This window comes from Phaseolus vulgaris, chromosome 7 (assembly GCF_000499845.2).
Source record: "Phaseolus vulgaris cultivar G19833 chromosome 7, P. vulgaris v2.0, whole genome shotgun sequence".
Lineage (NCBI taxonomy): Eukaryota > Viridiplantae > Streptophyta > Magnoliopsida > Fabales > Fabaceae > Phaseolus > Phaseolus vulgaris.
Window position 1 is genome coordinate 6,686,628 of NC_023753.2, and position 13,471 is coordinate 6,700,098.

General features: G+C 31.9%; 1 protein-coding gene across 2 annotated transcripts; it reads right to left on the reverse strand.

The window, feature by feature from the left end:
* Positions 1–385: 385 nt before the first annotated feature.
* On the reverse strand, positions 386–12,666 carry LOC137827643 (pectin acetylesterase 9). Of its 2 annotated transcripts, XM_068633859.1 has the most exons (13): positions 11,767–12,666; positions 11,572–11,654; positions 9,874–10,003; positions 3,375–3,454; positions 2,875–2,961; positions 2,623–2,747; positions 2,477–2,537; positions 1,838–1,894; positions 1,682–1,759; positions 1,487–1,592; positions 1,157–1,305; positions 750–860; positions 386–658 (listed from the first exon to the last, which is right to left on the reverse strand). In XM_068633859.1, the coding sequence occupies exons 1-12, from the start codon at positions 11,891–11,893 to the stop codon at positions 756–758; spliced, it is 1,188 nt and encodes a 395-aa protein (XP_068489960.1). In that variant the 5' UTR covers positions 11,894–12,666; the 3' UTR covers positions 386–658; positions 750–755. The 2 variants fall into 2 exon arrangements, with proteins under 2 accessions (XP_068489960.1, XP_068489959.1); XM_068633858.1 differs by lacking the exon at positions 386–658 and having other exon boundaries at positions 749–860; positions 11,767–12,319.
* Positions 12,667–13,471: the final 805 nt, after the last annotated feature.

Sequence of the window (13,471 nt, forward strand, 5' to 3'; positions counted from 1 at the left end):
TAAGTGAATAAAGCAAAATTGTTAATAGGAAAAAACATTAATAATTGTAAATTCATAATTTTTATTTATAATTACAGTTACTTTCAAAGAAAATACTTTTATTTAAATTTATACTCCATAATTATTATCATATTTTCCACTTCCCACTGTTTTAAGCTAATCCATGAATGCATATTTCTTTTCTAGAATGGATTTAGGCTTAGATATCATCAACATTTATTCAATGACTTAAGCGACTTCAAGCTTTAACTGATGATATTGAACATGTTGAGAAAATTTATCATTTTTATTTTATATTGATACATTCTATTCGTATAGTTACAAATCTGATATTCATTTAATACCAAATATTATCACTGTTTCAAGCGCATACAATAAGAAAAAATAACAAAATCAAATTAATTTTATTGAGTAAAAAAAATATTTTTTATATTGAATGAAAAATAATTGAAATCATTCCAACTACATTTTCTCTAGTGGTTTCTTTATCACTTCCTATCAAGGAATTTTCTATCTGCCTAGCATTCACTATATGTGTATGGTTTTCTAGTCTTCTACAAAAACTGAATTTTATTTCTGTTTTAATGGACTATTAGGGCTTCTATGTGAGAAATATAGAATCTTGATGAAAAATGTTGAGTTTAATCTTCCAACTGACCTGCAACATTTCAAATAGAGTCAGACAATGGAGCTTGAAAGCCACCTAGATATGTAAGAAAACTAATAGATAATTTTATACAAGGATTTACCTGAGCTTAGGGTATAAGATTATGACAAGTTCCATCACATGGATATGCACAGTCTATTTCCTTGCTTATGTTTCTACTAAAATACCAATCACCAACAGCTTCTGCAATAGTCTGTAAAAGATAATTTACTTAAACATATTGCAGAAAAAAAATTCCAGTGCCAAAAGTTCAAAGGATGAAATATCAAACAACAAAATACTACAATATTGACACAGTTCAAAGATCTTACTGTTATCATTTATTTTGTAAACTCCTTCTCTATACACGTTAGATATAATTGACGATTAAAAGTCAGTTAATTTACTTTCTTGCAATATAAATGTTCGATCGCAGGACAAACTTAAAATTCCACACACAGTAAACAGGTTTATTGTCGTCATATCTCTGTCAATGAGTAAGATCGGTACCTTGTCGTTTATTCTTGGAGAATCATCTCCAAACCATGTTTCCTGTAGTTCACTTTGGCAATGAGCAAAACATGAATTTATGAACAGCCCCCCTCTTCTTGAATTTATATAGAAAGGGTTCAGAGCTCCAAGCATGTCCAGCCTAAAACCTGAATAGACGTTGATTAAGGAAAATCAGTTTTATTTACACCATGGTGGAAGATTTTTCAACATGTGCGAACTATATATAGTCATTCACAAAATGCAAACATTTTTGTAGTGTAAACACTAGAGACTTCTCAATGCATAGAATTTCATAAACTGCTGAGAAAAAAAAATTGAAATAGGAACCTTGCAATGTATCAATTTGGTCTGCTGTACACGCAGTCGGATTCAGCTTGCACCGGTTCCAGTGTCCGTGCAAATCGGCAGAGGTTGGCACCAATATATGGTGGAACTGTTGACATTATAAGTTGTAATCATCTCATAATTGGACAATTGTGCAATATAAGTTGTTAAAACAAAAATATGTCAAAATAATATTACTTGGTAGACATCATAGGCAGAGTTCAAAATAAAATATGGCGTTGATATGTATTTCAACGCATATTGAGGAAAGAAGCACTGCATGGAAACATGAAAAACGTCAAAATTTTATATAAATTGCCTGAGCTAGTGACGCAAGTTCATGGGAAATCATACCAAGTCTGGAAAGTACAGTTCTCTGGTACAATTTCTATTCAGGTTTTGCTCTACCCCCTGTTGCACAAAACTTTGTCATGTTAAGACTGTTAAATGCTATGCTTTCTATTATGCAATTTCAAAACTGAATGTAGAGAATAAAAACATACGGGCTCCTTTGTCTATTTTGTAAGATATTGCTCTGATGGATTACAAATAATGAATAAGAAATATCTTCTATAATTTTCTTTTCATTAAGACTTCTTTACATAACCGATTGCTCAGCTATCCTGCCTAACAAATACAGGATATAAATAATTCCCTCTGCCTAAGTTCAATTTTAATGAGAAAAGTAACCAAGGTGTGTTATGACATGAATCTATATACAGCATACATTGGACTCTATGAAAGTAACCTTAAGTTTCAACTTCAAAATATGAAAAATGAACGGACAAATGGAGGAGGAAATTTCATCAGATGTGAGAAATCGTAAAAGTAAAGCAATATTGCAGTTGTACTGTCTAAAAATCTTATAACATATAAACCAAATCCACATAGCCACAAGCCATTTAGGCCTTCAATTCTCTTTTGATGAACACATTATTTAAGCTATTTTTAAAAGACAAGTACCGTACATGTGTCGCATTTATTGAATGTTACCTGTAATTGAACTAGACTTTTGACGAAAAACCTCATAGTGTGGTTCAAACTGATGTCTCTTCTGAAAAGGGCAACTTCAATACTTAGATTTTGAAGAAATAAAGGCGAAGAATATAATAGAATGGCTCAAGATAGACTAAACCTACTCGTCAAGAAAAAAACCGGCATCACTCAAGCATTTAACACTAGCATTCGTTGGCAAATGCTTGGCGAAGCGGTCACAATGGTGAAAGGTTGCTAAACCTCCTGCTGAGCAACCTGAAAGCAAAGCCTACACACAAAATAGTATGTATTATAAATTTCGTTTACATAATATAACAAAATATGTTGACATAAACTGATGTTCAGTTCAGAGTTGCGAGAATGAACATAAGCGAACTGTACAGATTGAAGTATACCTTCCGTGCCTTTCCCAAACCTTGTGGTAGAAGGTCGTCAATAATGGCTTCCCAAATCTTTTGCCCTTTGAAATGAAGTGTTGTTGTCTGATATTCATCACACAAACACCAAGAGTTACTTTATATAACGAAATTGGTTGTTAAAATGCTAATGAAACATTCATGCCCGTAAAGTTCATTAACCCAATAGATGATTTAGTGTAACGTGGAAACTGTTTTTTACAGCAAAACTTAAATAACTTACGTTAGACCTTTTGATTGTAAGATATGCGTGAATGACAAAAATAATTACGTATACTGTTAAATGTAATATCAGTTGTTAAAAATTCAAAAGAAACATTGCTCTTGTGGCGTTCTTTCTGATTTAGCCTGAATCAGTGAATCACCTTCCTTGTTTTACAGTAATTTTGGGTTACAGAAATGGTTTAGCCAATGTGAAAGATATTATTTATAATTGATTATTTATTTAATTCCTTTGTTTGGGGAGAGGCGTTGTTTACCTTGTTAGTGAACACAGCGTCTCCAGTAAACGAGGCTCCATCACAGTATCTCAGCTTTACACGGTTCCAATTGTAAAAATCTGATACAGTACATTCACGGACAACGCAATAACTTAATAATTTGAAAACATTCATAAACACAGTCTAATAGGTAAAAAAAGTACAAAAAATCACTCCCTTTAATAAATAATTCGACAAAAACTTATAAAAGTTAGGTAGACTTTAATGTACACGTCTGAGAACAACAATTGAAGAGTACGAAGTGACCTTTCAATTCAAGAATTTCGTCCATTCTTCCATCGGTTAAGTCTATCAATGAACTTCTGGAGAAGGCTATACCCTCCTCCTCTGAAGGCCAACTAAACTAAGTAGTGTGTATGGTTACAAATATGAAGGGAAAACTGAACTGAAACGTTTTAGAAAATGAGTTAATTAAGTAATGTAAAACGTTTTCCTTTTAGAATATAACACAAAAATACAATACGCAGCATAGAACAGACCACCCACTCTCAGTTACAATACCAAAGGATCAAGCCAACCTGCACCAGTTCTGAGAGAAATCTAAGCTGTCTTGGCCATGATCTAAAAAGGGTCTAATATAATTGTAAGTTTTGTTATTTTAAAAGAAAATATATGTATTATATTAAAATTAAAATAATATAGAGAATTTTTATTTGTTATTTTAAAAATGAAAAAGAAATTAGTTTTAACATTTAAAAAACATGTATTAACATTAAAATTTATGTACATAAAACTTCATACTTATTCTTTTTGTCACAAGCTTTTTTTCGCCAATCATATTTGACTTCTAGAATCTCCTTTATAAGCCCTACATATGGTCTTGGATATATTTAAAGTATAATTTATTAAAATAAGTCTTTAGAAAAAATAGCGAGTATACGTTAAAAAGTTTCCTACTAAACGCTCCGAAGTAAAAATGAAAGGACGAACAACACGATAGGAGACAAGAGTCCGTGCAAGGGAATTATCAGGAGAGACATGACCCAGTTTCGGAGCTACAGTACACAGTATGACTATAGTTTTTAAACAAAAACGACAGCTGTTTTTAAGGACCACTCGGACACAGAAGGTGTAAAGTGAAGGATGAACTAAATTGGTATCGCCAAAATTAAAATACCTATACTAGGATGTTACCAAATAGAAAAATGCCAGTAGTCCTTACACTGTACAACAGTGTCTATACTGGTGTATTAAAAGAGATAACAATTTTAAAAAACAATAATAAAAATAATAATAATAATAATAACTCTACCATAGTGGATCAGTCATAGTTGATAGTTCAATTTATCTAAGGTTGTTTTTTCCCGCAGCCATGACTTCTTCAGCACCTCCATAAATTTCAAAATTCTAAAATTGTCTTTCAGTAAAAGCTAAAAATAAAAGACTTTGTTTTACGGTTGGTTATATGAGCTAAAGGTGGTGGTGAATTGTATTGATGACGGTTGGCGACAGTTTGTCGTTTCAGACGAGTTTTCAACTTTCTTACCATGGTTGCATTGTAGAGTGTATTGTCTAGACCCAATAGTTGAAAGGATGAAAGGTTGACAGCATCATGTTAAACTAAAATAAATAAATAATAAAATAAGGAAATACTATAACAAAGTTTAATAAATAGACCCAAACATATACACTATGTTTGATAGTTACAATGTCTAAAGAATAAACGTTTAATTAAGTTCAACAAGTGATTATTATAAATAGGTGATTCTGATTTTATCATCGGAGTCCCTTGCAGGTACACACACTTACCCGAGAGTTGACCTGAGTCCAGAAGCAAGAAAAGATCCAACTCAGGAAAAATTAGCACCAAACTGGGAAAGACCGTTCAGAATACATGAAAATTTACAAAATGGAGCTTATAGATTGGAAACACTTGACGGAAAAACCATTTCAAGAACATGGAATGCAAGTCACTTGAAGTTTTGTTTTAGTTAAGAGTTGTAAGTAATATCAAGAATCAATCACAGTGCATAAAATCTTTCTGTCAATGATGATTTCTCATTTCTAAAGAGAATCATTTCCAAGATCAAACTACTTAACGAAGAAGTCATTTATAAAAAGAAGAATTCTCAATTTATTGCTTCAAATAAACTTCTCGGCCAAGGATGTTTTCACTCTAGGTGAATCCCTCCTGAGGGTCTATTTCATTTAACTCAAACCTCTCGGCCAAGTAAGTTTTCACTCCAAGTGAATCCCTTCCGAGAGTCTATTTCATTTAACTCAAACCTCTCGGCCAAAAAAGTTTTCAATCCAAGTGAATCCCTCCCTAGAGTCTATTTCATTTAATTCAAGTCTCTCGGCCAAAAAAAAAGTTCTTACAGGGCCTAGAAACAATTAACTCCTTCTCCTCTTGTCTTCTCGATCTCTTGGTATTGACTTGGGCTTTTTGCTACAAAATCCACTAATTTGGGTTTGGGCTGGTTCTTAGGAACGAGATATGGGCTCTCACTTGTCGGGCTTGGTCAGGTTCAACTTTTGGCTTTTGGGCTTAGGGTCAACTCTCAAGCAGGTGTGTGTACCTATAAGGGACTCCGATGATAAAGTCATAATCAGTATGTTTAATTATCAGATAAAAATCACTCTACTTACCTTTATAGTACTCACTTGTTGGGCTTTTACTTAATTGGACTTTTACTCTTCACACCTAGCAATTATCAAACATATTGTATATGTTTGGGTCTATTTAGTGGCCTTTGCTATAGTGTTTCCCTATTTTATTATTTATTCATTTTAGTCTGGCTTTTCATCATGCTGCCAACTTTCGTCCTTTCGGCTTAGATAGTACACTAGACTCCAGACATAAGGAGTTTAGAAAAGACGAAATAACGATAAGAAATTTAAAGGAGATGAAATGGCACTAAGAACCATCGGATTTTCCAAATGAATTTGACATTTAATGTTCTTGTCTTTAAGAGATTTTGTGTATTAAATGCAGTTTTGTCGAAAAGATTGCATCGTTTCGCATGCGTGATAGTTACTATATCGTTGATGTGAAAGGTTTTGAATCCTTTACCATTGGATACGTTAAAATTTAACGATTTAAATCTTGTGTCATTTCATTTCCAAGGGGTATTTAACCACTATAAATATTTGTTTCTGAGTTGCCCTACCCCACTACTCTTACTACTTTTGTATCTTTGTGTCTGAGAGATATATATACCCATTCTTAAAAAGCATTATGTCTTCCTCAAGCTCTGTTTCCGGTTCTGATGAGATTTCGGGGTTTTCGAGCACGAGCAATGGAGTTGCCGAGAGAGTGATTGAGGACATAACTAGAAACATTCATTCGATCACTTCATCTACTACTGTATCACTTGTAAAGAATAAAGCTTGTGTGGTGTAAGTTCAAGCGATGAAGTTGTCGATCTTAAGGCTAAAGAACGAGCCAAGAGGGCAGAAGAAAACTAGAGTCTTCGGCATGGTTATGAATGGGTTGATTATAGAGTTCGCGAGTATTTCTCTCGGTATCGTTACTCTTCAACCCTTCGCAATTTTTTTGTCTAAAATTTATATTTATTCTCTGAAGCCATTGGGGAAATCATTTCTTTTGGGCGTTGTCGACCTATTGAAAATGTTTGTCATGGCCATGAAGGTGAAACTTGTGAATTCTTTTATTTTTATGAATATCTTTTTACGGACATTCATGTTTGGTTTCCATGTGAGGAATTTCAAATGGGCGTTCTTCGCCTTTTTAATGTTGCTCTCACTCAACTATATCTTAATAGTTGGGCCTCTATGCAAGCCTTTTGTGTTGTGTGTAAATTTATTTCATTATCTCCTAGCTTAGGAGTTTTTCTTCATTTCTATAGTATTCAGCATGGTAAACAATCTGGTTGGTTATCTTTGATCAATCGATCGAAGGCTTGTTTGCTTTCTCCTTTCACCTCTTCTTACAAAAACTTTAAAGGTGGTTTTTTCAAAAATCTTATTGAAAAAAACGGGAAGAAATATTTTTATGATGGCAATGTCCCAAAATTTCCCATTAACTAACGTAGTAAGAAATCATGAGAAACCACCTTGGTATATTTCTTTTTACACTTTTGCAAGGGACAACTACCGAAAATTAAAAAATCGATCCTATTGGGTGGTATATACAAAAACTGAATATCTACCAAACATCGACCTTATCAGGTGACATCTACAAAAGCTTATCAGACATTATCAACCTAGCTCTACTTTTCATTTGCTTAAAGTCTAATATTGTGCGACACAAGTAAGTTCGTTTTTCTTAACTTAGGCAAAATGTATTCAGAATAAAGACAAACCCTAAAACGTTGAGAACAAACAGGACCATAATCCAGTTAAGCAACTTATGTTGTATTGAACAATCTAATAATTTTATGCATGATCATAAACTAATTAGACACAACTTGCATTGTAATTTATTTTCAGGTTTTCCGTGGATAAACTTCTTTATCTACTTAACTTAAAGGTTGAGGAAGTATCATCCAAACTAAATCTTGTTAAGACATTTAAATAACTATAACTAATAATAAATATAGTGAATAAAGATTAAAAACAATATCTTCTGAATAATGATGAAAAGTGAGAAATGAGAAAGTATTATATTAAAAAGAAAAAATCGAAAAAAATAAAAGGGACGGATTTCTGTGTGATTGAAGATCTGCAAACTTCTAGTCAATAACTAATGTATATTAATCATTTTAGATTTTTTTTATGTAATAAACCAAAAGAACTACGATAAAAAAAATGGATCTGGAGGTAATTAACAGGTATATAGCATAGGAGTAAGAGTTATATTACATATGATGGAATATAATATACAAATAAAATATTTTTTAAAGTTCAAGGCAGTATGCTATAACGTAAATATTTACTTTAAAATGTTCCTAAATAGAAATTTTAGACTATAAAAAACTAACATCAGTCTAACAGTCACTGAAATTTAACGACTGGCTCGCGTATACTCTCTTATTTTAAAAACAAGAGACCAAACGGGGATAAAAACTTCTCAAAAATATACTGGCACAAAAAATATGTGTGAATAAACTTTCTTTGTTGATGTTATACCAATTAATTGTTTATCATTACGTTGATTTCAATTTTAAAATGAAGTGTGTGGTTTGCGTTTTTTCTATAGAACAATAAAGTATACTCTGTATTGTTAAATAATTGAAATAAAAAAACAAATATACAAATACTCAGTATCAGTGACAACCTATATTTATAATTAAATTAAAATGTATTTTAAAATGACTTGTATACTATTTTTCTATAATGATACATTATTATTTTATCTAACTTTTAATTAATAATTTTTTTATAATCCTAAACATTGTTTTCTATTTTAACACACATTTCCAATATTCTACATAATATTATGAAAAGGGTAAAAAGTATAGAGAATAAAATTAAAAATAAAGTACAATAAATAATAGGACATAAGAATACAAAATTTAGAAAAAAAAATATTAACAAAAATCAAAATCCTTGTAAATGCTGGTTTAAATATTACCCTCAACACTACCTTGAGGCACACGGCGTTCATTCTGTACTTGAACTTTTATAATTGACATATTACGTGTTTGGATATCCATTTATATAAGTCAAAATTTATGTAAAAATGTGGAAAAGTTTCAAATTGTTGGCCTCCCGGACCCAACCTAACATGTGAAAAACGACGTCTCTACCACGTACCAAACACAGTTATATTCACCTAATCTGACGTAATTTCTCTACTTTATTTTATATAAATGCAGTAGTTACCGGGTTCTAATGTGCACCCATGGTTGCACCTCACGGAACCTCACTTTGTACAGCAGAACCCAACAAGATGTAACAAAAAGTGGTTCCACAAGTTATGACCCAAGCTATTATAATTATTATTTACCATCCACTCTGTTCTTTCAAGGAAATATTTGTTTTTTCTTTCATTTGTGTAGATGTCATCAAACACAAATAAATTAAGAAATTTGATAAAAACATGTTTACTCTCAGCCATTTGTTTCAAGACATTATAATCAAAGTAATTTGTCTTAAGTCTTTTGGAAATATGTTTAGTTAAATTTTGATATTTCTTAAAATGTTGTTTCGATTATAAAATAATTAAATAAAAAATAAATATAAAGTGAAAGTTACACTAAAACTAAAAGCACATATATTTAATTAACTTGTTTTATTTTTACGAAAATGTAACTTTCTCATACCCCCTTAACATATAAGGAAATACTACTTTTCTGAAAATAAAAGATATCTGGAAATACTTTTCTATAATATTCTCACCAAAAAAAAACATTTTAACTTTTTTAATTTTTTTAGAATGTAAAAACAAATTAATGAAACAAGCTTCTCCTCTTTCTAAAAGGTATATTCATATAAGATATATTTTTCAAGTAACTTTTTGTATTGAAGATGATGTGACATGCTATGTATATAACAAAGGACCTTTAAATTCAAGTAATAATAATTCTCACGCGAAAGAAGAAACATAAAACAGAGAAAAAGTTGATTAATTTACCAGGATTAAGGGTGGCATTGTTGCTTAAAATACCAGAGAACACTTCCAATTTGGTCATATAACGAGTTGAACCCCTCCGAGTTTTGGCTCTCTCGAAGCATGATCTCAAGTCATTGCACCATCCACCTCCCTGGAAGGTGCCATAAATAATAAATAGGTAATGATCATAATAAATGATTTATGAATGTAGAACCAAAGGGGTTTCTTCAACTGGAATTTAATTTAGGCTCCACCAAACTAACTGAACTTCTAAGTAGCTGCTGTGCTACTGTCTGCTTTGTCATTTCATTCAATCATTTCAGATTTCCATTGCTTTGCTTGGATTCAAAGTTTGTATATAGGAAACTTTATTCTCCGACAATAAACTGTATTGGTCAACCTCCCTCTCTTTAACTATACGCTTCCGACACTACTTACAAATGTGTAACTGGGAAATGCCTATTGTATTTTTCTTTCTATTTTTGTTTTTTCAAAATGTTAACCAAAATTTTTTATATAATTGAATAAATAATTAAAAGTAAAATAAGTAATTAAGATGTATAAAATACAATAATTTTTCAATACAATATATATATATATAGAGAGAGAGAGAAAGATATTGTACAGCAGTTAAAGAAAAATATCAATAATGCAAGTTTAAGTATACAAGAATATTTTATAAAAAAAATATAAGAATTTTGTTAGAGAATAAATAGTTAAAAAATTGAAAGGAAACTATAATATGAAATAAATAAAAAATATTTTAAAACAATTAAAGTTCAGATTTGAATAGATGAGAAACAGAGCACTTAAATTTCCATTAAGAAAATTAATTAATTTTTTTATTAGGAAACTGAAATGATAATTTAAAACAAAATAATGGTAATTAAGGAAAGAACATTGAGATAATAAGAAAATTTTAAATGTGATAGAAAACATTGTTGAAAGAAACTTTGATGGAAACAAATCATTGAAAAAAGTAAAATAGAAATTATTTAAATAAAATCCTTTGAAATAATTAAAAATGATACTTTAACATTTTTGTAACGTCATTTTAGTTAACTTTTAATTTTTGTTTAAGATGATAAAACATAATTAAATACAAATTTTTAAAATTACTCAGGTAATTTATATTTATACTTTTAAGAATATTTGAATACTTCTAAAAAACGTTTGAAAAAACAAAAAGAAACAGTTGGGTTATTAGAGCCGAAATTTGATCTCTTTACCAGCCACCATCCCCATCCCCATCACCATTAATCACATTTACAATTCGGCTGAGCTGCTGAATATAAGTATGCAAGTACTCCGGCGAGGGGATGGTTTTGAGAAATTTTTTTTGTGAATGGGTTTATTTTGGAATCTGCTTTGTGTAGTAAAACAGTGGATTCCAGTTCCCCAAAGCTGCGCGCGCAAAACTCTAGGTGCACGACAAAAAAGCCACTGTCATGTGGCATTTGAAACCAACCAATGAATGACGCAATCATCACCCTCTTCCCCTTCGCAAAACAACAAAGACACCATTGCCACTTTTTGAAAACCACCAAAACAACATACTCTTTCTATTTTTTCAATACAATAATAAACTTGCAAGCAAGATTCAAACAACTCATACACGACACGACAAACAAAACATAGCAATAGTATATCACTACATCTCTACCATACAAGTGCGATCGCATGTCTTAATTAATTTAGAGAAAGTCGAGTGCACAGTACCTCAAATTGAAGAAGCCAGTTGTCTTTACCAGCACCGAATCCTCTGTGCAAGTGATACGCCGGTAAACTTCCGTCCAAACACACTACAAACATTTATTCCCTCCAAATTTCAACGAATAACAATAACAATGCAAAGTAATGAATTAATTAATAATGAAACGAGGAAAATGAAAATGAAAATTAAAACGAACTTACGAGCGCCGCTAGCTCTAGCCTTGTGAACGAGCGTCATGTTCACGAGAAGCCTCTGCTCTTGCGAACGAACGCGCCACGGCGCCAGCGCTGCCAGACAGAGGAATGCGAGCGGCACGAGGATATTCATCTAGAAAGAGTGTAAAGGAATGGCGCTCTTTACCTGGATTCGGATTCGCTTGGGAAAACGATAGCTGAGAAAGCAAGATCTGAAATGGTTTTGCTCTTTCTCTGGAATTGAAGGAATATTAATAATGATAATCAACATTGAATAAGATTAATAGAGTTTTCAGTGTGAAGTGTGGAAGGAAGCAGAATTGGAAATCCACGTAAGTGAAATCGACGCCTCATTAATTGCTTAAACGAGACGGATATAGATTGGAATCGGCGTCGCCATCAAAGCGTTACAACAATAATAATAACATGGCGCATGCGAGGAGAAAAGAGAAGCGATAAAGGAAACTATTAGAAGTGGAGAATCTGTATCAGTGGAGTTAGAAGTTGCGGTTTTTAGACGCTTTGGGAAACGGCGTCGTTTGTTGAGTGTTGTTGGTGGAAACAGAGGAAGAGAAGGTGGAGATGAAAGGAACTAATATTGGAAAATGGATGAGAAGGAAGGGAATGGACGGAAGCTTTTTGAAGTTGAAATTGTGAGCAATGGACCCACCTTATAACCGAAATGGACCAAGATGGCAACAAAACCATGTTTGCAGCTGCCGTGGGGTTTGGTTTTTGGTGTAATTGAGTCTTCAAGCTATAGTTCACTTTTTGTTGCTTTCCTTTCTCAACTCATCTTTTTCTACACCATCACACAAGTTTATCCATTAAGACTATAGAACAAATCACAACTCATCCCTTTTCTCACTTCTCACTTCTCACTGAACAATTGTCAAAACAATTATCAAAGGAACATTTTCCTACTCTTTTTCTTTCTAGTTAAAGTTTCTTTTGAAATTACAACAAAAATGTTTTTATTCTTCTATTTTGAATTGTGTTTCTTGATTTTGAATTGTGTTTCTTGTTGAGTATGAATGCAGAACCACTTGGGTTTCACACGAACAACTATTAGATTTTCATTCTATCATGTTACACATTAATCACAAGTACAATGATCTCTTTAAATAAAGATTATAAAATGAAAACAGTGATTAAGTTCACTTACTAAACATGTGTGTAGTCAGCCCAACTCAATTAATTTTGGCTTCATACCCAATATTTGTAATTCAATTAAACCTAACACATGATGATGACTTAAATAGTGTCTTAAACCCATGATTATCTAATTGTGTAGTTTTGGAAGGTGGCATGAATATATGAATGTTGATTTGGGGTAAGTAGGAGTTTGGTTTAAGTGTAGAGTTGTACAGCTAGGTTGTGATTGATGGAAAAAGAAAGAAAGAGCTATAGAGTTGTGTGGTGTGGGAAGCAAACGTGGTAGGTCCATTTTGTTAGCCAACTTGTGCCTATAACTCACTTGGGTTCAGATTAAGAGCACAGATCATAATGTTTGTCGTATATAATTTTTTTTCTTTTTTATTAATCATTTAAAATTGCTATGTATACAATCATGTAATTGTATCAATATATGTATAATATAATAATAATAATAATAATAGAAAAAAAAACTGTAATCTGCATCTTATCTTATGGTTGTCATCTATGCCAATCCTGATATTTAAAGTGCCTAAGCCACATGCAAACCTAGAAC

What these genes read in the sequence shown, in the direction of transcription:
- LOC137827643 (XM_068633859.1), bottom strand. Translation starts at nt 11,893, where the DNA reads ATGAATATCCTCGTGCCGCTCGCATTCCTCTGTCTGGCAGCGCTGGCG. An exon ending in CAATGCCACCCTTAATCCTG is followed by an intron (nt 3,455 to 9,873) that starts GTAAATTAATCA and finishes GTACTGTATCAG; the next exon opens with ATTTTTACAATTGGAACCGT. An exon ending in CTCCAAGAATAAACGACAAG is followed by an intron (nt 861 to 1,156) that starts GTACCGATCTTA and finishes TATCTTTTACAG; the next exon opens with ACTATTGCAGAAGCTGTTGG.